This window comes from Salmo salar, chromosome 16 (genome assembly GCF_965601325.2).
Source record: "Salmo salar chromosome 16, fSalSal1, whole genome shotgun sequence".
Taxonomy (NCBI): Eukaryota; Metazoa; Chordata; class Actinopteri; order Salmoniformes; family Salmonidae; genus Salmo; species Salmo salar.
In genome coordinates, this window is record NC_138306.1 from 14,950,726 (window position 1) to 14,978,367 (window position 27,642).

Consider the following 27,642-nt stretch of genomic DNA (forward strand, 5'->3'; position numbering starts at 1 on the left):
ACGATTAGACGAGCTACAGGACATTGTTATCACCCAGTTGTATTGGCACTTCTTTGTTGATATCAGCAATAACATGAATGATCATTGGAGCATTGCATACAGCCCGGGTATTATGGTATGGATGGATCTTTTGTTATTGCTTTACTCAGACATCTGCAGTTGTTCAACCACAACAAAATAACCGAGGACGAGCCACGTTGTGAGCTCTGACCAATGCGTTATAAGAAAATGATAAGCATGCATAAGATGTTTTGAAATGAAACATGTAGTGAATATAAACGATAGCATATTTTGTAGCAAGTGATCTCTCATGACCACCTAACATGCAGTGTTACTACATGGTTGTTACTACGTGGTAGTAGTACTTTAGTATATTTTGTTACTTGTATGCGACATGCTAAGGAGACTTGGGAGTTACAACAGATGTTCAAGCTCAGGTTAATGCAGGAAATGGTTTGCATTACTATGTAAGTATAAACGAAATAACTTGCCTGATAAGGTTCTGGTTTATAGTGCACAGATGATATTTTTGAGATGACAATGTCAGGGGAGTTCTTAGTGTTAAAACGTCAGAATTAACTATTTGAATGACCTAATATAAGTAAGAGTGAATGGTGTGGTTGTTTCACTAGTATATTATTTTGCTGTTAACTGTTTTTCAAGTCAGCCAGTGTGGCAGTTACTGAATGGTGAACAAATGTAAACATGGAGTGGGGCAAAGTGGTTGGACCTCCTATTAATTGGAATTAACAGTGAATGCATATGGTTTTTGTCATTCAGCATTTCTGACCCTGTCATGGTTGATTTATGGGCATCTTTTTTACATCAACAATATGTTATATTTATTAGGCCCTTTTTGGGGAATATTTTCTCCGCTTTTCAGTTGTCACATGTAACACAAAACTTTTGTGCTGTTTTTCCAACAACATAAACAGTAAAAATGTTCACACCAGGCCAAAAGTATGGGATAAGAGAACAAAAGCTTTTTCTATAAATAACATTAGTATATATCTTAATTTAGGAAATGAATTAGTGAACTTTATTCATATATTATGTTATAAATAATTACATGGTTTAATTTTCTTATATTCAATCAACCGATTCTTTAAATACTATTAACAAGGTTATCAATAACATTTCCACAGTCTTTTAAAAATAGTTTCAAAGATAAAGCATAATAAAAGGACAAATATAATATATATTATTTGTACCTACAGTCTGAAATGATATAAAGGCATTCAAACCAAGAACCTACATAGTGGATTTGCCTCTTTCTGCCTTTTTGCTCTCTAATATGGTATGTGAGACAAATCTAGTTACGTGTTCCATTTATTTGATTGTTTAATTAAAAGTGAAAAACTAAATGTGTGTTTTGGTTTTTCATTCATGTTAATTATCTGGTTAGAAAGATGTTATTTGTCATTGCAGAACTGCACTAATTCCAGCTTGCTGCTGTTGCACATAGCTGCAGGTATGTTTGAATGATCTCTAGGTATCCCACATTTCACATGTTTTTCAAAACATGCTTCTATCACATGCCATAATTGGCATTCTCTATAAATCAGCCAACTTTCACACAGCCTAGTTTACTAAGATAGTGGAAATGCCTTCTTTTTAGAACATCTTTTTGAACCTGTTTGATAATTATTTTGTAGTAGTTTCAATTATAGTTCCATGTAAAAGCCCAATCAACACATTGTGATTGTGTTATTGCTGTATAATTGATCTGTAAACATGCTCACAGGGAAGATAAACAATGTCAGAAATATGTTAGAAACTGTTGTTGTAAAATGATCCGCTTTTTATGAATTTGAAATTATAACATATGGTATAGAAATTCTAGATGGTTTTCACTTCAAATATGTTACTTTTCTGAATTGTGAACGTACAAATGTATATTTTTCTTTTGATTTCAATATCCTCTTTTTTCAGTCTAATTTGTTTGAAAGGAGGCAGAGACTCACAACCTATAGTTTAGGCTACTGCTGTCATTTGTGGAGCATTGAAACCTTAAACTCATAAAGTTCCTTCCTGATAAAAATGCCCCTGTCTGTTTGTTTGACAGAGTTTAAAAGCATCTTAATTCTTGTTTTGGTCAGCAACCTACTTGTGCTTTTGGTATGCAGCCTAGCCTAGCCCAAATGCTAGCATTATCTTCCCATTATTTCAAAACCTTACGTAGGGCTGTATCATGCCCCTTTGAGTGAGTGAACGTTGAGTGAGACAAACCATTGCAGTCACACTATGAGGTGAGATATCTTTTCAAACCTTTTCAACTCAGAATAAAGTTCAAAACAAACGTTGCATTGCCTTGTGTGTGCGTGTGTGCCCCATTTGGATATCATGTTAATTGCATGCATCCGGGAAATAACATGCGCCTCCGCCCAATTCTGCGTTTGACGCTCAGCGCCTGTGATGACGTCATTACTCCGCGAAAATACAGCGTGGTGCTTTCATGCTTCTTCCAAACTCGATAAAGCTGCGGCAAAACTTTTGTCTTTGTTGGAATATAGGAAAGGGGCTCTTTTTGCTGTCTTTATTTGTACCTTTGTTAGACATCTGCCGTCCAAGTAATTGATATTAAAAAGTCATTTCTGATGGCGGTGACAAGTGCATGAGCAAGTCATGAGATGCAGTCATAAGATGCAGAACATGAACCGCTTTGAATAAATCACCGTTATGAAAGACGAAAATATGAGAAATAAGTTGAAATGTGCATTTTATTGGGCATTATAACAAATCAAATGCACTTTGCCATCAAGGCTTATCTGTCCGGTCTGGTGAGGTGGAAACTTCCATCGGACATGATTGTGGACATGTTGGCTCAATTTTACTCTACTTCTGCATAGTTTTATGCATCCTATGTGAACCTTCACGATCAGTCATTGTGGCGCGGATGGGTTTGCACGATGTAGAATTTTGATTGCTTATTCTGTTTCTCTGAGGGGAGATGAATTTACCAGAGTGACTCGTTGAGATGCGTCAGGGACTGGAGGAGCAGGGGGGAACCCCCTATACACTGCTTCCACACAACGAGCAACTTGCTGGATGTGTTGGCTGGTAGGCTAAAGCGTCCCGTATTGTCTTTGATGCCTACTCAAACGTTGTCATTTTTGTAGTCCAAAACATTCCAAAGGGCAGATTTGAATCACCCAGTGCCTCATTCATGTAGGCTAGTTTTTCTTGTTGTCGATGGTCATAACAACATAAAAGGTTATCATGGAACCAATTAAGAAACAGTTGGGTGTTTTGAAGATTTGTTGCATGACAACCAATAATACAGTTACGTGTTGTGCGTTGCTCCTTATCTTGATCATGTCTGTTCCCAAGCTTTTTGTGGCAACTGCAAATATTGTAATATCATTTAAATGACACAAGGTCCAGACTAATGCAACTGTGTGACCGGTTGTAACTTGTACCCATCCCCACATAGCATGAACAAGTCTGAAGCAGCATCGATTCATCTCCCTAACATGGAAGGTATATGGTATTCACCTTGCCCCTTCAGACGCCCACCCCTCGCCCACAACACGTCGGGAGATGACAATGAACCTTTCTTATTTTGCCCTTGCCCTTGTTTTGGGGACTTAATGAGATAGTAGCACGTTTAAAGAATTTGCGGCAGGCCATCGTTGCATGAAGAATGTTAAGTCCTTTTACTGGTGTGTATATAGGAGCTTGCTCTCTACATATCTCTCCTATCCCCTCTCCGTGTGTGTGGTTTGGTTTAGCTTTTAATCCTTTATCCATTTCTTTAATCTATAAGCGCAGGTCTCCTTTGCTGTGACATAACATCTTATCATCGAACTAATTAAGAAACAGTTGCCTACTTGCAGCCGATGCTATTTCTCTCATTTTTGCGTAATAAACAAGTTATAGCAATTTTGATCAATATTGTAGTAGCTTATAGAACTGCTTTATACTTTTCCAAGTCAAATTGTTTTTTAGTTTCAACTTTAAAACGTGTGTGACGTGGAGGTTTCATCCATATGGAATGTGTTGCTTTCCAATGTTTTGTTGCTTGATAGTTGGATATCATTTTACGATGTCCCTCTATCCTAGGGGTACAATAACATCCGCTAATCGTGTGAATTGATAAATGGTTATTGCAGGAGTTGGACAGCCCTGGTGCTCCGAAGGTAGCCTATGCAATAAAAGTCTGCCCAGTAACAATCGGCAAGCCTCGGTCGCACGCAGAATACCTATTGGCTATATGCAAATTGTGACAAGGGGAGGAAACAATCTCGAGACAAAAAAATGCTCTAAAGAATCATTTCCTAGTTCTCTTACAAGTAGAAGAACAAAAGTGTTACCATTCAGACCGATAGAGAGACCCACTCGAATGGAATTTAACGACTTTGATCGCACCGGGAGACTGCCCCCTCTGCATTTGAAACACAATCAATGCAGGATAGTCTAGTTGACTCATCTTTAGGGGTAGTTTATTATTAGAGACAAGCTTAAGCTTTTTTTGACAAAGTATATCAGATCTGCTTAGTGCTCCTCCAAGATTACATAGACCTATTTAACTGATCTCTATCAAGGCAAGATTATGGTTGCCTATAATTCATTCTGACATGGGTCCTATTTGCATCTCTTTCTGCGTATGAGTGTTATGATCACAACCTCAAAAATAGGTATTATATGTATATATTAATACATACAGTTGTCCAGTACAGAGCATAGGCTGTCATCGTGGTGTTATCTATAAAATAAGTTTGTCGCAACAACTTTTCTATGGTGCAATGCATTTCCTAGAACGCTATCTCATTCAACCACATGCGTACTGCTTCTGCTGCTATATAAAACATACTGTATATGGTATACCTGTGTGTGTGTGTATGTGTGTATGTGTGTGCGTGCGTGTGTGTGCGCGCGCGCGGGCGGGCGGGCGGTCGTGTGTATGTCGGCGAGTCTGCGCGGGCGTGTGTATGTCGGCGAGGGAGGGAGGGGGCGACTATAAGTTCATTAAGTTCATCAGATAAAATAGAAAGCAAATCAACAAGGATTCATTTTGCTTTTAATAAACTGAAAAAGAGAAATAAGATTATCCTAATGCATGTTTATAAAGTTGTACAATTGGAACTATTACTATTCCTGCATGCATAGCCTTTATGCTACATCCCCTATGAAGGCAGAGCAACTGTTCCCCTGACGAGGTTTAACTCAAGCACTTGCTGGACTTATTTATGCATATATGAAAATTGTATAATGAATCAATTCATATAAATATAGACTTTTATCCAAGTGAGTTGTCTCTATTTGTAAATTTGACGCATGGGTGGGGGTGGGGTTTTGATTGTGGTCAAATAGATTTTTATCATGTTAAAATAAATAAACATAAAGTATATAGTTGTAAAGTAAAAGTGTAGCCTAGAGAAAAGAGTAACAAATGTTTGATGAGAGCATGTTGCGTCTGGGCAACTGCTCTACATAATGAGATTTGCGGCTTGCGTCATGGTCAGTAAAGGCAGGCTTCAAACGTATCCAGCCAGAAGAAAGTAGAAGTGAACTGTGGGGGAGAGGAAAAAGTTCGCAAGGAGAGGCAGGACAACTCTTGGGAGCCCTGCAGTCTCACTTTATGCCTCCAAAATACTTTCTTTCCAGTTTATTTGCATCTAGCAATATTGCTATAGTATTTTCACAAGAATAACCCAACTTTTTAAAAACTGAAACGACCATGGAGCTGCTTTGCCTCGAAATGGACACCATCATAAGAGCTAGTCCTGATCCGAATCTCTTGTGTGATGACAGGGTATTACAAAGCCTGTTGACCATTGAAGAACGTTTTCTTCCACAATGTTCTTATTTCAAGTGCGTTCAGAAAGATATTCAGCCATTTATGAGGAGGATGGTTGCGACTTGGATGCTGGAGGTTTGTACCGAAACACTTCAACTCTGTAGGCTATTTCCGTGCCTACGACATCTCAAAACGCTAAAATCGGACTTTTCACTGTCATTTTGTCAGGTTTTGCGTGGTGTGAGAAAGAGGGTTGCATATCACATTGCCGAATAGACAATCCTGATAGCATATAATCAACTACTCGTATTTATATGATTTTATTATCTGTAGCATATTTGAACCAAGTCACTGACGATCTTGATAGAGATACATAGACATGTGGTTACAGTGGTGTATATCACCAGATAAAGTTGTTCTTTGCATATGTCTGATCTAGGAAAGGTGCCCTGGATTATTTTGTTATGTTTTAGATTGCCAAAATATTTCCATGCACACGTATGCAGTTAATCCTTGCCCTATTCTAGCCTATTTCTAACGCCATGTTGGTTTTTATTGGAACTGTTGCAGTTTTTCTGACGATTTTACAGTGTCATAAACGTTATAACAGCAGTTGAAACGTATCCGAAGTGAAAGAGCAGTGTCTAAACTACATAGTCATAATTGAAAATAATCCGAAATATTTAGCAAACATTTTCTATTTATTTTTTAAATATCGGATCGCGGAAGGGGCGCGGGCCTATCTGTTCCTCTGGTCTCCGCAATGAAGTCCGTCACCCAGGAATTAAGTTCGATTTTTTACACTTTGTTTGACATAATCAGTTGGGAATGGTCTGAAAAGAAACCCGACCGTCTGAGCTTTATTTTCATGTTAGAGTTATTTGACTAGGATTCATTAAAGATTTTATATTAATTTAGGAAAAAATATTTCGACCTGGCGGTGACGCACTCGAGAGCAACCGCATGCTACTTCGTTTTAAATTTGACAATTATTTCGCATTGAACTTCAAATGGCATGTTTATCAATTGTCGGGTCTGATGTGAAAGACATTGGTGTTCATTATGATGTGAAAACGATAGATGTAGACAATTTATTCATATTTTTAAATATTTTATGAAAATATGACGAAGGAAAAAAAAGAGTTTCCGTATAGGCTACTGTGGTGCTTGGGTGTTTTTTGGCTGGGGTGATTGTGACTTGAATTCATTTCTTACTGAAGGAAGGCGAGTGCATTGACAGCCTGTGCCGGAGACCTTTTTCAAACATAGAAAATAATCAATTTAGAATGTATTGATGATGTCGCAACAAACAACTCTGGGCTGGGCTCAATTCTTGGCCAGGTCCCAAAGCGTTTCAAAGAATGGATATGCATATCTGGCTATTACATTATTTCCATAATTTCGTTATGATTTTTATGTTTCACATGAATTTAAATTGTAATTGGAATAACTGGAATTTGATGATGCCAAATGCTGCACATTGTCACAAGTCGCCTCTCTCTCTAGGTTTGTGAAGAACAGAAGTGTGAGGAAGAAGTTTTTCCCTTGGCAATGAACTACTTGGACAGATTTTTAGCCGTGGTTCCAACCAGAAAGTGCAATCTGCAACTTCTTGGAGCAGTTTGCATGTTCCTTGCATCCAAACTGAAAGAAACTCGTCCATTAACTGCAGAGAAACTCTGCATCTACACAGATAACTCCATCAGACCACAGGAGTTGCTGGTAAGCAGTTGCTTTCTGCCAACAGAATTATTCAATTTCAGATTGTTATTATGACATTGTCAACATTTCTATGAAACTCATAGCTAATTGTTAATGTAATCAATGCTTATGCTATGAGCCATACCTCAAAAGCCACCTACATATATCTTTTTTATATTTATTCATATTATTTTCTTGTAAAAAACTATGTTGACCCTATTTACATGCATGGAGATTCATGGAGATCATCAGCAATCCTAGATTTATCAGCAAACCTAGATTCCATGTAAATCAATTGTTTATCTGACCATTTTTGGCCCCATTGCTGTAGGACCCAGAGTTTGTCCCCCAAGAGCTGTAATATTGGACTGTACAGTAGGTTTTTGTACAGTGGTCTCCATCGCCATCTAGTGGCAAGTATTTGCAGTAGGTCGAGGTCAGTGTTGAATTGAAGCCAAGTTTTGGATCCGAGTGAGTGATCTTCAGAGGCTGTAGTATACAGAGAGGAAGTCTCACATTTTGATGGTCCTGGCAAACACAGTTTTGTCTTTAACCTCAAAGTTTGCTTCACTCAAGGTTTGACCTAATGTCCTCACAGAATGGACACTATTACTGTTTTTTGTAGATCCTGCTTCAAAAAGCACCTTTTCCAATGTGGTAGAATAAAGATGTTTATTACATGTATACAATACTTTTTACATTACAATTCGGCATGAGATTTGTTCATTGGATGACTTGGCTGTAGGTGCTCACAGCAAGGTTTCACTTGACCTGGTGTGATCACATCCTGCTTGTCTTGGTTAGGGTTCTTTCTGCAGTCCTTGGTACCCCAAAGTTAGAGCCCTTGGCAAGGTCATAGGGTCATGGTGGACCAGACGTACCAGTTGTTAGATAGTTCACCCCCAAGTGGTGGAGGTGAACATAGTCTGTTTTTCACATCAGAAAAGTATTTCCTCTGCGATGTTTTATAAACATTATTTATAAACAACAGTGAATCCCACTCATGATGTGAAATAAGTCACATATTATTCAGCCGTGGCGGCTGAGTGCTCAGGGCCTGCCTGGGCCTGGCCCGGCTCCTCAGTTGATTCCTGCAGCCAGCGGTAGTGTTAATTAAGATGGGGTGCTGCTGATCCCAACGCTTTGTTACTAAGTAGGTATGGGCTGGAGATGCCAGCCATTCCCTGTGATGACAGGCCCTGGACCAGTTTATTGGCTAGGTGAGACAACCTCAGCAACTATCTACCATTGTTTGTCATTATATTACATGCTGACAGAAGCGGGATCAACATCAGGTGAAGAACTACCTTTAGCTGGGAACCGGGCTGGGCTGGGCTGTATCCACCCATACTCATGTTGTTTAGGCCTGGGTGAGAGGAGAAGTGGTGCACCCTGTCCTTGAGATGGTTTCATGTGGGCTGCCTGGGTGTGTTCACAGCCAGCTTCTCTATAAGGCAGTCTTTTGGCTCACAAATAGGCACAGGAAACAGGAGATCAGCTGCTCAGCCCATGTGATCGTTTTTTGGCCCCATCTTTGGTAACAATTTCTTGTAAAAGAAACCACAATGTCACCCAGAAGGTGTGACCCGGAAGCACTGCATGGAGGGTATGTTGCAAAGTTCTCTCTCTCTCGCTCTCTCTATCTCTATGTCTGTCTCTCTCTGTCTCTCGCTCTCTCTCTCTATGTCTGTCTCTCTCTGTCTCTCGCTCTCTCTCTCTATGTCTGTCTCTCTCTGTCTCTCTCTCTCTCTCTCTCTGTCTCTCTCTCTGTCTCTCTCTCTCTCTCTCTCTCTCTCTCTCTCTCTCTCTCTCTCTCTCTGTCTCTCTCTCTGTCTCTCTGTCTGGGAAACGCTGCGGAGTGCGGACAAGAGTTAGGTCATAGTCAGGGCCATCTACCTATACAATTCCTAATTGAGTACTTGAATTCTAACCGCAGAATCAAATTTGTCAATGGCCTCTTTCGCAGCGGTATCTGTGGTATTGTTAAGAAGTGACGCACTGAACCTTAGCAGTTTGCAACCGTTCTGTGAAACTGAAGTGGGGATATCATAGGGAGGTATCATCTGGGTGTTACGTGCAGCTTGCGCCATCCAGTGTGTGGTCCCCTTTCAGAAGAGAGGAGCGATACAGTTCACCTGAGATTGGGAATGAAATGTAGTCATCGGTCCAGAGTGACCGTGTCATGGAGCTCCGAGAGCAGTTAATGGCTGCCACATTGGACCGGCGTCGTCTCATGACTAAGAACCATGTGGCTCTCCTGAAGGGGAAAATCACTAGCTCCTAGTCACAAGGACAGTCCGAACCACACAATTCCTCCCAAATTAGTCATCAGCTCCTTCCGTTACTCACCCTTTCTTCTCGAAGAAAGCGAGGGCAACCGTACAACTCAAACATAACCTCTCACCCACCCCCAAATTAAGCTCGGCCTAAATGTCATTGGCTGTGACTGATGGACATTGGGAAAGGGCAGTTGAGGCTACAGCTCACATTTGAAAGTTTTAAGTTCATTAGGTCTGGTGAATCTGTCGTTTATAGTTATGCTAAGTGTTGCATATTTTTTTTCTCTCGAAGCATCTCCTTTTATGCTGTTAATGTCAAACATTAGGTATAGAGTTGTTTTGTCTGTGTACCCGGTGAGCTATACATTGTTGTAAATTAGCTCTGTTTGGCGTTTGTTTAACATTATCGAATACAGAGCCAGTGTCAATGTTCATTTAGATGGGCTGTAATGAATTGTTAGGTGCCCAAAGTAGCATAGCAGGCCATAACTGTGGCAAAATGGAATGGCTTCCAACAGCTAATGACAAAGGTAAAACCATGCTAACCTATTTGCTGTGCATTTTGCCATACATTTGTACATGTAAAAGTGATACTCTATCATTCGTTCGGCATAGACGGTTGACCAAAAGGTCAGCCATATAGCTTGGAACCCATTCATCACCTCTGTTGGCTTGAGCATGTTAGTAAGAGCTAGTCTCAGAGTCCCCATCCACCCCCATCCAATCCCCAGACCTCACAGGCCTCTCCTGAGGAAAGTCCCAGATGCCAGACTACTAGACGAATGTCGTGAGGTCACCTGCGTCCGTGTGTCAGAGCTGCTGTTGCCTCAGCCAGCCTGCTTCCCTCTTTTTCCTAGCCAGGGAGAGTAATATAATAACGATCTTTCTCTTCTCAACCACTCCACCTTCTATGCTGGGTAGGCCAGGGTAGGGCAAGGCTAGGGGCTCACACAGGCAAAGAGACAGCCTGCCACATACAGTACAGCCTCCTCGGGCCTGGCTCGGCGTCAGCTAGGGTGGTGCCGTGTATATACAGAATGTTTAGCCTAATAGCCTCTCTCATCCTAACACAGTCTCTCCTCTCTCTCACTTTCTGTTTTAGGAGTGGGAGCTGGTGGTGCTGGGGAAGTTGAAGTGGAACCTGGCGGCTGTCACTCCAAATGACTTCATAGAGCACATTGTGAGGAAGCTGCCATTGCCCGAGGAGAAGTTAGTGCTGATACGCAAACACGTGCAGACCTTCATTGCCCTCTGTGCTACAGGTACGACAGGAAACAAGGTTGCATTCTGTATTGTTACTAAAGTCTCTCTGGGGGACAATGATTGCGTTTGATTAGAAACATTTACGTTCTCAAAAAGATGAGCCAATGGGGATGTGGGTTGCCATCTGATATCATTTTTGGCTTGCGTTTATTTTTTGGGCTCCCGAGCCACGTTTTGCAAGTCAGAGTGAAAGTGGATGTGCTGCCTAGTCAATTATATGCTCATGTCTTGCGTCAGCATAGTTGCGGCTGTTGCAAAATATCCTCGTCTCCCCTTCTCTCGACGCAAAATCTAAATCCCATTCTGATCAACAATGACTGGAGGAGCCCCATTCAGGTTGCTTTGTGGGCCCGTCATGCAGTGCCGTGACGCCTTATAACTTAAGTGAGATGTATTACCTCCTTGTGTAAATGTGTGGGGCCTAGAAAAGCATGTGTCATGGAGGACGTGTATCTGTGAGAGTCTCATGTCCGCGTCCATCATGTTTCTCTCTCCCGGCTGTGGCGTCTGATACGGACATGTTCTCGAGGCATATCAGTGGCTAATAGAACATGGAGTGACACTTCATAGGGCAGGGGCCTGGTTTAAGGGACATTAGCGTGTTCCCGTGTGCTCCGCGACCACGGGACGATCTGACTGGGGTGGGGACTGGACATTGTCTACTCTGCTCTCCAGGTTGGATTGTTTCTTTAAGATCAAACATCGAGCCGTGGGAGTGACAGGAGATATGATCTGAAGAGCTGGAGAGGAGGAGGAGGAGGGCGAGAGCAGAGAAAGACGAGGAGTATATTGTTCCTGCAGTGCCGAATAGTGAGGCACGTCATGTCGTCATCTCTCTCTTCGTCTCCCCATCTTCTCACGCCTCCCTACTGCTTGGGGGCATGATGACTTTCCCATGTTCAGGGAGTGTTTGTGGGGCAGGTTCTCCCAGCACACACCCCAGCAGTATGGGGGGTAATGGGATCCAGTGCTGCAGCAAGGCTTCCCTCTCCCTCCCAGGCCCCCCTGGACTCCACCCCAGTGTCTCACCTCTGGCCCCACAGGAATGCTCCCTACACTCCTTTATGGGTGAGATCCATGTGGTGGTAGAGGAGTGTGTGTATGGATGGATGGAAGGGATCTTGGGTGACAGGTCTCTAAACATTGGCACTTTTGATGTGGAATCCCTTTTCTGATTGTGCAATTGATAGTGTATGTTGTGAAAGACAGAGCACATTGATGGTCTCCATGGGAACTGGCCAGAGTCCCATTGAAGACATGGAATTTTCCATCTCTCTCACTCTACTCTCTCTCACTCTGTCTTTCACTCTCTTTTCCTGCCTCACTCTTGTTCTCCATTTCTCTCTTTCATTCTTTCTTTCTTTCTTTCTTTCTTTCTTTCTCTCGCTCTCTCTCTCTCTCTCTCTCTCTCTCTCTCTCTCCCTACCTCTCTCTCTCTCTCTCTCTCTCTCTCTCTCTCTCTCTCTCTCTCTCTCCCTACCTCTCTCTCGTTCTCATTTTCTCCTTCTTTCTCTTCTGTGCCAATGGAGAGATTACTGTGAGGAACGACTGTGTCAGTGATCGGACCTATTCCCAAAGCAACATTGTGCAAGGCTCCCAGTGCACTTTGTCCTTAATTGCTTCAATGAGGCAGTGGATATGCATTTACGAGTCTCGTGGAGGAAGATGTCTTCCCGACGTCTTGTAGATGGGAGCCTTGCTGCAGATAACTAGGATTAGCAGCAGGCCATTTTGTCTGAATACTCTCCTCAGAACTCAGATCTGTATCCAGGCAAAGAGTGAGTTGAACAATTTGTTGCATCTGAAGATCTCTGGGAATTCAAAAACCCATTTTGTGCAACGTTCCCAGCCATAAATCAACTCGACTATCTGGTGAGAATCCTCCCTGAGAATCCCCCTCCGAACATGCTGAGAAGGTGACGCTGGAAGAGGAGGTTTCTAAGGCTTTGCTATTTGCAAGAGAGTTGACAAAGGATCACCTGGGGCCTCAGTATTTCATGCATAGAAGAGATTGAACTCACCCCCACCTCCACCCCCTCTTCTTGGGAAACTTGCATAAACCAAGCCTTCTGTTTTCGAGGGAGCGAGAGAAAGAGAGAGGAGAGGTGGAGAGACAAAAAGGCCTCTCATTTTAATGGTTCCTCTCTTTTGATGGAAAAGTTCCGTTCGAGGCACTCGGTGGGGATCTGGTCAGGTGGCGACGGCATGCCAGGCGGCGCAGGCCGTTTCACTATTAATTAATAATGCGGGAGGGTCCATTCAGCACTATGCAAATAGTCTAGGGCTCTGCTAGAGCCCAGGAGAAAGGAGACAAAGATCCGGCTCTACATTTCATATGCAGAAGCATGTAAGGGTCAGCACAGCAGGGGCACTCCATAGGAAACACCAGCTTCTCCCCAGGGCAGCCTACAGGATAATGGTGGAGAAACAAGCTCATTAAGGGAGATTATGGCCTCCTTCTTCCACAGAGACACCAAGCACTCCTTGTCGTCGTCCCCCCCCCCACCCCCTGGTCTCTTGTCCCACTCTCTTTCAATAGATATAAAGACGGGGTTGGGGAATGAAACAGATAGGCCTGAACGTGTCTGATGATAATCAGATCTATCCTACTTTACTGGAGTCATCCTGAGAGAGACCATGCCGTGTGGTCAAACATGGTCGAAGAGACCTGCTGCAACATGCAAGGAGATGTGGTTTCGACAGCAGTTAGTGTGACCGTGACCTAAACTAGTGGGTCACGAACCCCTGAAGTCCAGCCGGGTTAATAGGCAAGATGGAGTAACACATTGGATCCGTTAGAACTCATCAGGTTGTCAGTTATCCTGTTTGGACACTCTTGGGCTCCCCAAGCACTTGATTAGAGTGTAGAGTACAGTGTAAATAGGTTTCTCCTGTAGGTAGGGAGAGACAGTCGTTAGGTATTGCCCTCTCAAATCTGCCCTCGTCATTTTCTTCCTGAATGCCTGTTGGATGGAGAGTTGGAGAGTCCCTTAGCTTCTCTAGTGACCCACCTGCCATGCAGTCAACTGGCCTGAATGGCAGAGGTCCTTCATCTTTATTACCAGTGTTTGTTAACTGAAAAAGCTTCCGATTTGATTAGTCAGAGCATCCAATAAATTGCCCTCCTCCTTCTCCTCCAACCTCTCTCTGTCTCCGTCCGCTCCAACTCCATTGATGTCTTCTCATCCATCCTTGAGGCTGGAGGAAGCTTTCTCACAGTATGCACACAGGAATGTGATACACCGTGTGTCATAGAATGGTATTTCCTGAGCTAGCCTCACTTCACTGTGGTAATCAACACCTCATCTGAAAGACTGGGAGCAGTTCGCCCATACATCCACCATAAGGCCAAGGAATTCATTTGTAGACGTTGCATTTGTCCTAGCAAGTCTCTGATTTGAGCCTCTACCTACTTGTACAGTTGAAGTCATTAAACCTCGTTTTTCAAACACTCCACAAATTTCTTGTTAACAAACTCTAGTTTTGGCAAGTCGGTTAGGACATCTACTTTGTGCATGACACAGGTCATTTTTCCAACAATTGTTTACAGACAGATTATTTCACATATAATTCACTGTATCACAATTCCAGTGGGTCAGAAGTTGACATAAACTAAGTTGACTGTGCTTTTAAACAGCTTGGAAAATTCCAGAAAATGATGTCATGGCTTTAGAAGCTTCTGATAGGCTAATTGACATCATTTGAGTCAATTGGCCTACCTTCAAACTCAGTGCCTCTTTGCTTGACATCATGGGAAAATCAAAATAAATCAGCCAAGACCTCAGGAAAAGAATTGTAGACCTTCACAAGTCTGTTTCATCCTTGGGAGCAATTTCCAAACGCCTGAAGGTACCACGGTTCATCTGTACAAACAATAGTACGCAAGTATAAACACCATGGGACCACGCAGCCGTCATACCGTTCAGGAAGGAGACGCGTTCTGTCTCATGGAGATGAACGTACTTTGGTGCGAAAAGTGCAAATCAATCCCAGAACAACAGCAAAGGACTTTGTGAAGATGCTGGAGGAAACAGGTACAAAAGTATCTATATCCACAGTAAAACGAGTCCTACATCGACATAACCTGAAAGGCCGCTCAGCAAGGAAGAAACCACTGCTCCAAAACAGCCTTAAAAAAGCCAGACTACAATTTGCAACTGCACATGGGGACAAAGATCGTACTTTTTGGAGAAATGTCCTCTAGTCTGATGAAACAAAAATAGAACTTTTGGGCCATAATGACCATCGTTATCTTTGGAGGAAAAGGGGGAGGCTTGCAAGCCGAAGAACACCATCCCAACCGTGAAGCACGGGGGTGGCAGCATCATGTTGTGGGGGTGCTTTGCTGCAGGAGGGACTGGTGCACTTCACAAAATAGATGGCATCATGAGGGTGGAAAATTATGTGGATATATTGAAGCAACATCTCATGACATCAGTCAGGAAGTTGAAGCTTGGTCGCAAATGGGTCTTCCAAATGGACAATGACCCCAAGCATACTTCCAAAGTTGTGTCAAAATGGCTTAAGAACAATAAAGTCAAGGTATTGGAGTGGCCAACACAAAGCCCTGACCTCAATCCTATAGAACATTTGTGGGCAGAACTTTAAAAGCGTGTGCGAGCAAGGATGCCTACAAACCTGACTCAGTTACACCCGCTCTGTCAGGAGGAATGGGCCAAAATTCACCCAACTTATTGTGGGAAGCTTGTGGAAGGCTACCCGAAACGTTTGACCCAAGTTAAACAATTTGAAGGCAATGCTACCAAATACTAATTGAGTGTATGTAAACTTCTGACCCACTGGGAATGTGATGAAAGAAATAAAAGCTGAAATAAATCATTCTCTCTACTATTATTCTGACATTTCACATTCTTAAAATAAAGTGGTGATCCTAACTGACCTAAGACAGGGAATTTTTACTAGGATTAAATGTCAGGAATTGTGAAAACTGAGTTTAAATCTATTTGGCTAAGGTGTATGTAAACTTCCGACTTCAACTGTATGTTAGGAGGTATTTTCTTAGGACATTATCCACGAGGAATAACATCTGAGGTTTGGAAGTAAAGTAAATGTTAGTTGTTGGTGTTTTTGAGTTTGACCTGAATGTTGTTCTCATGACATGAGAAGTCTCCCTGAGCACAGCTGGGGTTTCTGGGTAAAGATGCCTCGGTCAGCTGTTTATCCAATCTTATCGGTTGAATCCTGTCTAGAAACAAAACACAACAACAGAAAGCCAGGGATGAGGGATTCTAACTGGGCTCCAAACGAAAGCTGCCAATTCATATTCTTCCAGTTTGGAGGGGTCTGCGTCCTCCCACGCTAAGCCAGAGTGCTGTTGCTCAAGTCTCTGGGTCGCTGTGGTGCAACACTGAAGCAAGTTGTTACAGGATCCAACCGTTAAGGAGGATTCCTGTTTTTGTTTCTGGCAAATCACTGTGCCTTTGGGGCTGTGCTGTGGTGACCCAAACTCCTTTCGTCTTTCAGGGTTTCTTTTTTTCAGTTGGAGTAGATCTGCTATTATGGAATAGGCAACGTTATGAAACCTGCTAAGATAACAGTGTCAGATGAGTATTTCCTTGGAAAGGAACTTTGTCTTTCTATGCTGAAGTAGTAAGCATACTGCAATACAAGTCAAAGTTCACAGTTGTGAAGCTTGTAGTGCCTCGTCTCTCTAACCCATGCTAGTTTACAGTCTAACTAAACATCTGTGAATGTTGTGTTGACAACCTGGCCCTCTCCATTAGTGGTGAGAAACAGCGTAATGCCAGGCCCCAAAATTATGTTTGTCTATGACCTTAATGAATCAATAGGGCCCAGGTCCTCAAAATGTAACCTAGTAAGGAAAATAATAATACACTTTACATCTGTATAGAACACAGGCTTTTGATTTGTTGCACTAGACATCATTTTTTAACTTTTTGGCTGTTACTCAAGTTTAAATGTGTATACAGTGCATCTCACCCACCCAGGAGTTGGCCCTGGTGAGCATGGCAGGCCAGGCAGGCTGGGTGAGCAGAGTGGAATGGAGAGGAGGCCTGGGGATGGATGCTGTGGAGGGGGCAGGAGAGGGAGAATGGGCCATTGAGCGGGGGTGAGAGGCCTGAAGGCCGGGCCAGCCAGCCGCTGCTCGCAGGGAGCTTTCCGTCGCAGGCGTCCCCACTCAGGCTACATACACTGTTTATCTTCTGCACGAATATCAATGAGGCTAGCCTAAAATACAGCCATTCTTCCCCCACTACACGCAGCAGCCACCACTGACCCACCAGCCCCAGAGTGACAGGCTCCGTCGGCTGCACGCGTATGCCCCTTGTTCTGCAACAGACCTGTCTTGTCCTCCGGGGGCCAACAATCTGCTTGCTGCCCACTGCTCCACTTAGGCCCCTTGCTTATTTTGTGTGTTCGTGAGCGTGCACACATATAGGCTTGCAATAGGTCCATGTATGCCTTTGTCCTTTTTTTCACTATAGAAAGCTCTGCTGTTAAAGTCGTGATGTAATGCTCTGGGTTCTCTGCCCTCGTTCCTGTTGGCTGGAGGTTGTCTTTAATAAATCGGCCCGTGGCAGTGGCCCAGCAGCTAAAGCAGGGGTGTATAATAAGTTCATTTATTTGTCAACACTGAGCCACATGAGAAAGCGCCTGGCTCCGCACGTTAAAAAGACTGCTATCAAAGGACCTACCTCTTTGATTTGGAGAGAGAATAAAGAGAAAAGGAAGCACTCCCCTTCAGAGCCACACGCACAGTTTGCTTCTGCTGTGGAGTATGGCAATATGTAAATGTGCCGGCTGTTTCTCTATGGCCCTGTCCACTCCTCAAGCCCATAGGTGGTCCGGCTACAGTGCAATGGCTGTGGGGGTAGGTGGGAGGGCGACATTTTTCTTCATCCAAAAACTCTAAAGGGTCAGACTAGAGAGCAATGTGCAGCAGAGCGTTGTCCCCCCCTCACACCCGCTCCTCCCTCCTTGTCCCCTGCTCTCCCACTTGTCCCTACTCTCCACTGCCCCCCCCCCCAACCACACTCTTTGTACAGCCGTCGGATTGAATTGGTATCAGTGGAGAGGGTCTATTGCCTGGTCTCTCAATTGGGTGAGATGAGGTGATGATTTCAGACAATGGAGCCACACACTCTCCTGCCTTTCCTCTCTCAGGCCTGCCGCTGGCTGCACTCAATCAATATGCAAATAAATAGGAGTGCTGCTAATGCAGGTCACTGGCTGTTGAAGCAACATGGAGCTGGGCATGTGTGTCACCTCAACCAGCTTGTTTCTGGGAAGAAGGGACAAAAATACAGGAAAAGAGAGATAGACAGGGAGAAGGAATTGCAACTTGGAGCCGACAGACTTAAAGGAGTAGAAGGATTTTTTTTCTCTCCCTTCCTGGTCTCCTGGCCCATTCACAAGCTGTCTTATTTGCATTATGAATGACAGTGAGGGGAGCTAACAAGGCTATTGGTCTTTGAGACGCTCGCCTGCGACCACACGTGGAAAAAAGGACCTACAGCAGTGAGCATTGGCAAAGGGACTGTGGATCTTTATTCCACCCTTTCTAAGCACTATGGGGCTTTTTTTTCTGTCAGCGCACGGTTTACTCAGGAGCTGGAAGAAAAGGTGCCAGACCAGGGAAGGTGACTGGGGCAGAAGGGTGCAGGAGCAGGGGGGGGTTTGGGGTTTTGCCTTTCAGCTCTTTTACAACCCTCATTACACAGGGCCCTGGTCATTAGTGGGAGCCAGAGCTAAAGAGGATTATTTATGACCGCCAGATTAGCCAATCAGATTGTCTCTAGGGGGAGCGTACTGTCTGTACCCGTATTGTGTCCCTTGAAGAAAACTATTCACGTCTCACTCATTAAATGTAGTGGCATTTGATGGCTCACCTGTAGTGTGTGTGTGTGTGTGTGTGTGTGTGTGTGTGTGTGTGTGTGTGTGTGTGTGTGTGTGTGTGTGTGTGTGTGTGTGTGTGTGTGTGTGTGTGTGTGTGTGTGTGTGTGTGTGTGTGTGTGTGTGTGTGTGTGTATCTCTGGAAGTGTGAATCAGTGTAAAGGTGTTTGAACTGGGGATATGTTCCTCTAAAATGGACATGTTTTAAAGCTTTACTGCTGGGTACCTTTTTGAAGGCGGTTTTACCTCTATAGAACTGTTTTTGAGCAGATCGACAAACGCTTCCTCCATTATAGCCATTTAGCCTTAGAGTACAACTTTTTCATGCGTGTGTATTTGCCTATGACTCATCAGCGTGTTTTTTGTTGTTGTCCTCTAACAGACTTCAACTTCGCAATGTACCCCCCGTCCATGATCGCCACTGGCAGTGTGGGAGCGGCTATCTGTGGCCTCCAGTTGGACTCGGGTGACCAGTCTCAGTGGGGGGACAGTCTCACAGACCTGCTGGCCAAAATCACCAACACTGAAGTGGTGAGTGACCTGTCTTTCTTTCCAAATCTGATTTAAGAGAATGCTCTTTCAAATGTTCATTTCATTTTTTCGGGGATATTTTCTCAGCCTGATCAGTAGAGTAAGAGCAGAGGTCTATTTACGGACTCTTTCTCAGAAGCATTATTCAGTTGGGTATATCTGAGTACCTGCACTTACAGTAAAGTTCATTTGAAATATGTGAGTCAAAGTTGAACCACAACTAAGTCTTTGATCCATTCAGACAATCAGCATCTCCAGCAAATTATTATTTCTTTTTTATTGGGCCAATTGTGCCCCTATGGGGCTCTCAATCACGGCCGGATGTAATACAGCCTGGATTCGAACCAGGGACTGTAGTGATGCCTCTTGCACTGAGATGCAGCGCCTTAGACCGCTGCGCCAGCCCGTACAGAAATACCTCAACCATTGATTTACGATTGATAGACAGCCTTTGACTGGGTCTGTCAATCGAAACGTAGCTCACGTTCCACCTAATTCATCCCAAAAGGTCACATGCCACGTCTGCGTGGAGTTGCTATGCAAAGGTAGGGAAATGTCATCCTGTGGTTTCCCCCTTCAATCCAGGTTAGTTTCCGACAGCCCAGGCAGCAGCCCACGCCTGATTATAAAAGAGCTGTTAATCCACATAAACTGGGGAAGCAGAGCCAGGCCGCCCTATGTGTGGTTCTGGGGGTAGAGCAGCACTGTGGTGGAGGTGGTGGAGGTGCGCACAGCTCAGTCCAAACACAGACATCCAGGCTGGGCCTCAGCTGGCTCCTGCGCCTGGCTTTCGTCAGAAGGAGAGCGGGCGGAGCTAGCTGGGTTAGCTGCGGGGGTGGGGGAAGGGTCTGCAGGATGGGGGTTGGTGGGGGTGGTTAACAGTGCTGTCATTTAAAACAGACTCCCTGATGTCAGGCGCTAACCTCGTCTGTCGGTAGCATCCCTAACATTCCTGGATCGTGTGTTGTGGGCATTCCTCCTGTGAGGCCGGACTGAGTGACCTGAGGGCTGCCTGCTCTGTCCTGAATGAGGGCTGCCTGCTCTGTCCTGAATGAGGCCTGCCTGCTCTGTCCTGAATGGGGGCTGCCTGCTCTGTCCTGAATGAGGCCTGCCTGCTCTGTCCTGAATGGGGGCTGCCTGCTCTGTCCTGAATGGGGGCTGCCTGCTCTGTCCTGAATGAGGGCTGCCTGCTCTGCCCTGAATGGGGGCTGCCTGCTCTGTCCTGAATGAGGGCTGCCTGCTCTGTCCTGAATGAGGGCTGCCTGCTCTGTCCTGAATGGGGGCTGCCTGCTCTGTCCTGAATGAGGGCTGCCTGCTCTGTCCTGAATGGGGGCTGCCTGCTCTGTCCTGAATGGGGGCTGCCTGCTCTGTCCTGAATGGGGGCTGCCTGCTCTGTCCTGAATGAGGGCTGCCTGCTCTGTCCTGAATGAGGGCTGCCTGCTCTGCCCTGAATGGGGACTGCCTGCTCTGTCCTGAATGGGGGCCTGTAATGCCCACTCTGCTGTGCCTTGGGGGGAGAGGAGACCTAGTGGCATGAGGGTGGGGGGCCGAGGCTGCATGGGCCTCTGTTCTGGCTGGCCCTCTCCGGCTAAACTTACCGCCAGACAGAGCAAGAGACAGACTCTGAGCTTCACAAGGCCTTTCCCGCTGTGGGAGAGGAGGGGAGAGGAGGATAGGAGGGGAGAAAGCTGTTGAAGTGTGAAAAGGGACACCAGGGAAGCATGGCCAGTGTCCCGCCTCACTTGCGATGATTACCCCCTCTCTCTCATGCCCAATAATGCATCTCTGCTGAAGTCTTGCTCCGTAGCCGAGGAAAAACAAATAGCTGGCCTAAGCAGCACAGGCCCTCTGTGTGTGTGTGTTGGGACCCAGGGGTGTGAGGTCTGAGGCAAGGGAGTTTACTGCCGGCTCCATGATCAGTTCCTCACATTCCTGGATGCAGACAGGCCATGGATTCAGAAAACACCAGAGCCGGGACGCCCTTGTGATGCAACGTATGCCACGAGTCCGAGGAGCTTTAGCACAACTCTGCTACAGTAGACTGGTCTGCCAGAACAGCATTTTTGGAAAGAAGATGCTTGACGATGACTTAGCACTGCTCTGTCTATGGTCTCGCTATAACAGAAAAACAGGAGTTGGTGATTGCTGGCTGTGTCATTTCACACACAGCCCACCTTTTCCAAGCTCCGCCACTTAATGCTTCAATCCTAATGGTTAACGCCACCTCAATGATCGATTTGAACGCAGTCGTCAGTATGGTACGAAACGGGAGTCTGAAAGTGCACACACATTTGGTTTGGCACGCCGGCTGGGGAGATGGGACGAAGATGGCCAGGCAAAATATGAAGTAAAGCCTGCCCGCCCTTGGCACCCCACTGTCATCTGTGGTATCCAGAGCCGGTGGTTTTCAGAGAGGACATGCGATGGGGCCAAGTCACCGTCTCCCGCCGCCTACCGCCGCCCAGAGGAATTTGTGTATAGCCTTAGATACACCTGGTGTGGCACAGAAAGCAGCCAGCCGGGCACAGCGGCCGGTTAGTGAGACTTCACGCCAAGCCATGATGGGCAAGAGGCTGGCACGGAGGAAGAATGAAAACTGTGTTTCTAGGAGGTTTCGATTCGTTGGGATTCCTGTAAGACCTGAGGGATTCTCTGTCGCTGGGGTTTTGCTTTGCTGACGTCTACGGTGCTACCGGCTGCCATTTGGTGCGTCTGTTTTGATTCTCAACATCCAAGAAGCCGGAAGCATTGCTAGCGAAAGGTAGGACTATAGAAAGTGGTTTGACAGAAAACATACTGTAGGTCCGTTAATCTGAAACATCCATTGAAGCTCAATGCGCAGAAGGTCCTTCTCTGTTCTAGCACACAGCAGGCTGAGACAGGAAGAGAGGAAGGGGGAGACGGAGGGGCTAGAATACTGTTTCCTCGTTTTTGTCTGCTTTTCTTGGCAAGCGTCCCCTCTCCCTCTCTCCCATTCATCTTTTCTCTCAGAGTAGCTCACCAGGACACAGGAAACACACACACACACACACACACACACACACACACACACACACACACACACACACACACACCCCTGTCCTCCACAGCCCCTTCATTCTTTCCCTGACCCCCTCTCTCCCTTTTCTTCCCTTCCTGCACCCTTCCACTCATCATCCAGCCCTCCTGACTCACATTGAGATCTTCTCTTAGCCAAAGTTATTTCTAATTTAATCTGGAATTTGTGTATATTGAACAATGATGTATCTATTAATGTGGGTGTCACTCATAGAACTATAGCCAAAGGGAATGGGATAGCACCTTGTGATGCTCAAACATGACATTGCTCAACATGGGGTCATGGGTCATGGGTTCTACATCGGGTCATGGGTTGGGCATACCCTCCAGGGTATGGCATGACACGCCTCCTAAACACACAACATGCTGTCTCAGCCTCGGTCGCGGCACAGAGTAGCACTGCCTAGTGTGGTACAGTAGTTAAAAAATTCCACGGTTTCACACATTTTTTCCTCTGGTTTTAGCGGTCTGCTCGACTTCCTCCTTTGGGCGCTGTGACGTCACAGTGGATGCCCGTGGATAATCCGAGCAGCGTGGTTCCTCCTCACATGGCTGTTTGATTTGACTGTCAAAATCATCTTTAATGATATGGCTGTCATTGGGTGGAGTTCCGTTTCAGTTTCAAGTTTTAACGTGCACAAGTACAGTGAAACGCCTTTCTTGGTAGCTCTGAACCCAACAATAAAGTCAACAATATCAATGTAGGACTAAAAATAACATACGGTAGAACAAAAACACAGGAGGAATAAAAATAAGAAGAACACGAGAAGTAAGCATACTATATACAGGGTCAGTCAGTTCCAGGACCATATTTACAATTAAAAAATATATATTTTACCTTTATTTAACTAGGCAAGTCAGTTAAGAACAAATTCTTATTTACAATGACAGCCTAGGAACAGTTCAGGGGCAGAACGACAGATTTTTACCTTGTCAGCTCAGGGATGTGATCTTGCAACCTTTCGGTTACTAGTCCAACGCTCTAATCACTAGGCTTCCTGCCACCCCATGTGCAGGGATACTGGAGTGGTAGGGGTAGATACTGTATGTATAGGGGTAAGGTGACTAGGCATCAGGTATATGATAAACAGAGTAGCAGCAGCGTATATGATGATTGTGAGTGGATGGGCGTGTGTGTAGAGTCAGTATAAATGTGTGTGTGTATGTGTGTGTGTGTGTGTGTGTGTGTGTGTGTGTGTGTGTGTGTGTGTGTGTGTGTGTGTGTGTGTGTCAGTGAGTGTGTAGGGCCCTTTGAGTGTGCATAGAGACAGTATAAATGTAGAGTCAGTATAAATGTGTGTGTGTGTAGGGCCCTGTGAGTGGGCATAGAGACAGTGCAAAAATCGAATGCAATGGTCAACTAGCCATTTTGTTAGTGATTTAGCAGTCTTATGGCTTGGTTATAGAAGCTGTTCAGGAGCCTGTTGGTGTCAGATGTGAATTAAGGGGTGGCAGTGGGGGAATGGGGACTCAAAATTCCTACTTTGTTCCAGCGCTGCCTTCCTTAGTATCTAAATACCTAAAAACCAATCTGAAAACAATATTGGTGTTTCCAGTAGTCACACATTGAAGCCATTAAAGGTTCTCAAATGAAGCCTGTGGGCCTTGGCATTAGGTCCAATCTGCAGCTATAAAGAGCAGCAGAGAGGGGAATGTCTTTTAAGAAGTTAAGGCCTGCATTCTTGCGGTAAAACACAAACATGTTTTGTGCTTTTTTTTTCTTTTTTTCTTCTTTACAACTAATGGAGCACATGTTGGTGGGAAGTTGGGGACCCCTGGAGCAGATTATGGGGATGCTGGTCCACGGTCGGGTTTCCTCCAGGTCAGACGCCTGAGGCCCCCTCAACATGTTAGTGCTCTTACAGCCCCACTCCTAGGCCCACTAACCCTAGCCCTCACACAGCCTTCTCACATCTGTCCCCATCCAGGGTCACTAGAGGTAGAACATCGAAGAAATGCCTTAACTGTTATTTAGGTATGCATTGAGTCCATTGATCTGATACATTTGCCTTGTCCTCAATTGGGCCCAAATACAGAATCATAATAATATGCTCAGTTAATCTAGCCTAAGTAGTGCATTATAGATGTGGCGTTCGTTAGCTCAAGGCTTTTCCTGGAGATTTTGGCATTGTGACCTTTGACACGGTGACCTTTCGTCACTCAGCCACGTTCAACTCCCGAGGAGCAATTCCCATGTGATAGGCCTCTGTTCTCATTTCACCAAGGCAGCAGGCAACACTTGCCCAGGCCCAGGCCCAGAAGCCATATAAACCAGGTTCAAACAGTGGCCCATCAGGTTTAAATTACCTGTAAATGTCAAAGGAATGTTCCCCTCTCCATAAGCTTCTGGCCATGGGGCTCTCTCAGTCATATTTCCCACAGCCACCCCTGTGTGCTTAAAGGCCCAGTGCAGTCAAAATGCAGTTTTGCCTGTGTTTTCTATCACATCGGAACAACAGCTGATGAAACTAAACGCTGTAAAGTGTGAGAACATTTGATCAGTGTTTTTTTCCTGATAGTTCCTGTTTGAAAATACAATCGACACATTACCTTTTTAATCGGCAGGTTTTGCATGGGTGGGGTTTTGGCTTGCCTGGTGACATCACCAAGCGCTATATTAGTTAATAAACCAATAACAAAGAGTTCCAAATGTCTCTGCCAGACAGTCCTGGCAAAATTTTAGCTTGAGAAATAGTTTTTTGCTAAAAAGCTACTTTTTCTTCTTTTTGATCATTTTAATGGAAAACTAATATAGTAAGGTACTTAATTACCCAGCAATGATTTGATATTGGGCCTTTAAGACCAACAGAGGACAGGGGGAGGGAAGGCTGAGGATGCGTTGCTGTTTTAAACCACCAGGGGGCAGCAGTGTCATACACTGCAAGCCATAAGCATAGTTATTACAGGGCAATCTTATGTTAATAGTTAGATCAGAAGTCTTCCTCTTTAATACTTCCAACCTGAGAGTTGAACCTTGAGGCCACAGCAGGCTGACGGGGGGGGGGGGCTCAGGAGTGTTGAGAGGGTGCTTTCTCTGGAGGATTCTCAGGTTCCGTCGACTCTCTTTGATGCTGAAACCCAATCTGCCTGGCTCTCAGGTGGCCCCCTGCAGGCAGAGACTGGCTCTCGTTAAAAAAGCACCACCTTTGTGTTCCCACAGGATAGTGGATGTAATTAACATAGCTTAGCTTCAGTACTGGGGCCTATACCTGTGTTTTCACCGTTGTCAAGGCTACTGGTGTGTTGTGTGTGGGATGAATAGGGAGATGGGGGAGGCGTTCAGTACTGGGCCACAGTGGGCTGAGGTAATGCTTGGCCTGGTCCTCTTCTCCGCTCAGCCTTAGCTGTCTGTGGGGGCGGCAGGCAGGGTAGCGGTCATCCAAACGCTGCATGGGGCCGGTTCCCAGGGGCCCCGTACAGCACGGTACAGTCAGGAGACTGAAGGTCTGTGTCACTTCTGTTCTGTCAGGGCTGGGGCTATGTATTATGGAAAGGATAAGTTACCTTGTAAAATAACAGGCAGATAAGTGGCTGTGACCCTATATATTAATCAAGTAATCTACAAACTATTCCAATGTTTGCTTTGGCTATAATTTGGAATGTTTTTTGTATTTGTGGAATAATGTGTGTGTGTGTGTGTGTGTGTGTGTGTGTGTGTGTGTGTGTGTGTGTGTGTGTGTGTGTGTGTGTGTGTGTGTGTGTGTGTGTGTGTGTGTGTGTGTGTGTGTGTGTGTGTGCGCGTGTGTGTGTGTGTGCTCGCGCGCACATCTGACTGTATTTGCATATCCATGTGTACTGTGCACGGTTCCTATATTGACGGACATGTCTGTTTGGTTGTGTGTTGCAGGACTGTCTGAAGGAGTGTCAGGAGCAGATTGAGAGGGTTTTGGTGAGCAGCCTGCGCGAGGGGCGGCAGCAGCAACAGCAGCAGCAGCAGCAGGTCCAGCGTGGCCCCAGCAGTAAGACCATGGACGAGCTGGATCAGTCCAGCACCCCAACGGATGTTCGCGACATCAACTTGTGAGCCTGTAAAGAGAAGCAGCGCATCCGGAATACGCATCAAATCAACATAAAAAAACTACAAAAAACAAACTACCCCTTGAAAAAAAATGCTTGCTAAAGTTTTTTAGAGATTTTTTTTATTTTGTAATATAAAAACATGCGCCCGTGTATTGTATGAAAGGAAAGCTATTTTTAGATATAAAATAGATATACTTTAAAAGCTATGAATTGATATAAGGACGCTCTATGGTGCCTCAGATATACAGAAGGCAAGCCAATTATATGTTGCGTTCTGTTTTTGATTGTATAGTCATAATAAAGTTATATCGAATAAGACAACAATAGCTTAATAAGGAGTTCAAAAAATGTTTGGGGAGACCATTCGAGGCTTGCATATATGGGATCACAATCGGGGCAAGGTTTTTCTGTTTTGTTTAGTTAATTATTTTGGTTAATGTTGGTCTGCCGGAGATAGGAGCCCAATAAGGGCTCCGCTGACCGTGAATGGCAGGTCTCAACGTGGCATGGTTTGGCTGTGTGTTGGTGGCGAGGGGAGCACTTTGCAGGAATTGCAGAGTGTTGTACTACGAAAGAGACAAGTAGGGTCCATGGAACAGCCAAGTATATAATAGTGAATTACATTGTTATGATTATTATTATTAAGAAACGTATTTGTGAATACAGAGTAATAGACGTCAATAAGCTCTTTATGTCAGGCTGATTGTTCGGGGGGTGTGTGTGTGTGTGTGTGTGTGTGTGTGTGTGTGTGTGTGTGTGTGTGTGTGTGTGTGTGTGTGTGTGTGTGTGTGTGGTGTGTGTGTGTGTGGTGAATGCGAATGCATCTGTGTGTGTGAGTGGGTGGGTGTAACTGCCATGATGTGAGATTTTTGTATCAGCTCAACTGTGTGTGTGTGTGTGTGTGTGTGTGTGTGTGTGTGTGTGTGTGTGTGTGTGTGTGTGTGTGTGTGTGTGTGTGTGTGTGTGTGTGTGGGGGAAGTGTTATGGCTTAGCGCTTGAGTGGAAAGACTAGACTTGTGGTAGACTATGGAACAGGCAGAAGACTCATTCTCTGCAGGGCATCTATGTTATATCACTGCCTTAAGTTAATATGCGTTGTCGGCCGACAAAAAGCTGGGGGTCTGAGTCCACTTAGTGGGTGAGAGGGATTGAGAGAGAGAGGGATTGAGAGAGAGA

General features: G+C 44.9%; 1 protein-coding gene across 2 annotated transcripts; it reads left to right on the forward strand.

Annotated features, from left to right (window-relative positions):
• Positions 1 to 445: 445 nt before the first annotated feature.
• LOC106573197 (G1/S-specific cyclin-D2) lies at positions 446 to 26,777 on the forward strand. 2 transcript variants are annotated; one of them, XM_045696988.2, is made up of 5 exons: positions 446 to 467; positions 7,247 to 7,462; positions 10,823 to 10,982; positions 19,241 to 19,389; positions 26,294 to 26,777. In XM_045696988.2, exons 2-5 carry the CDS (start codon positions 7,292 to 7,294, stop codon positions 26,468 to 26,470), a joined length of 657 nt encoding a protein of 218 aa, XP_045552944.1. In that variant the 5' UTR covers positions 446 to 467; positions 7,247 to 7,291; the 3' UTR covers positions 26,471 to 26,777. The 2 variants fall into 2 exon arrangements, with proteins under 2 accessions (XP_045552944.1, XP_014003457.1); XM_014147982.3 differs by lacking the exon at positions 446 to 467 and adding an exon at positions 5,461 to 5,875.
• The last annotated feature ends 865 nt before the right edge of the window (positions 26,778 to 27,642 follow it).

Excerpts from the sequence above, each read along its gene's own strand:
- LOC106573197 (XM_014147982.3), top strand. The coding sequence starts at position 5,681 with ATGGAGCTGCTTTGCCTCGAAATGGACACCATCATAAGAGCTAGTCCT. Across the intron at positions 7,463-10,822 it reads TCAGACCACAGGAGTTGCTG|GAGTGGGAGCTGGTGGTGCT; the intron begins GTAAGCAGTTGC and ends TTTCTGTTTTAG. Across the intron at positions 19,390-26,293 it reads AAATCACCAACACTGAAGTG|GACTGTCTGAAGGAGTGTCA; the intron begins GTGAGTGACCTG and ends TGTGTGTTGCAG.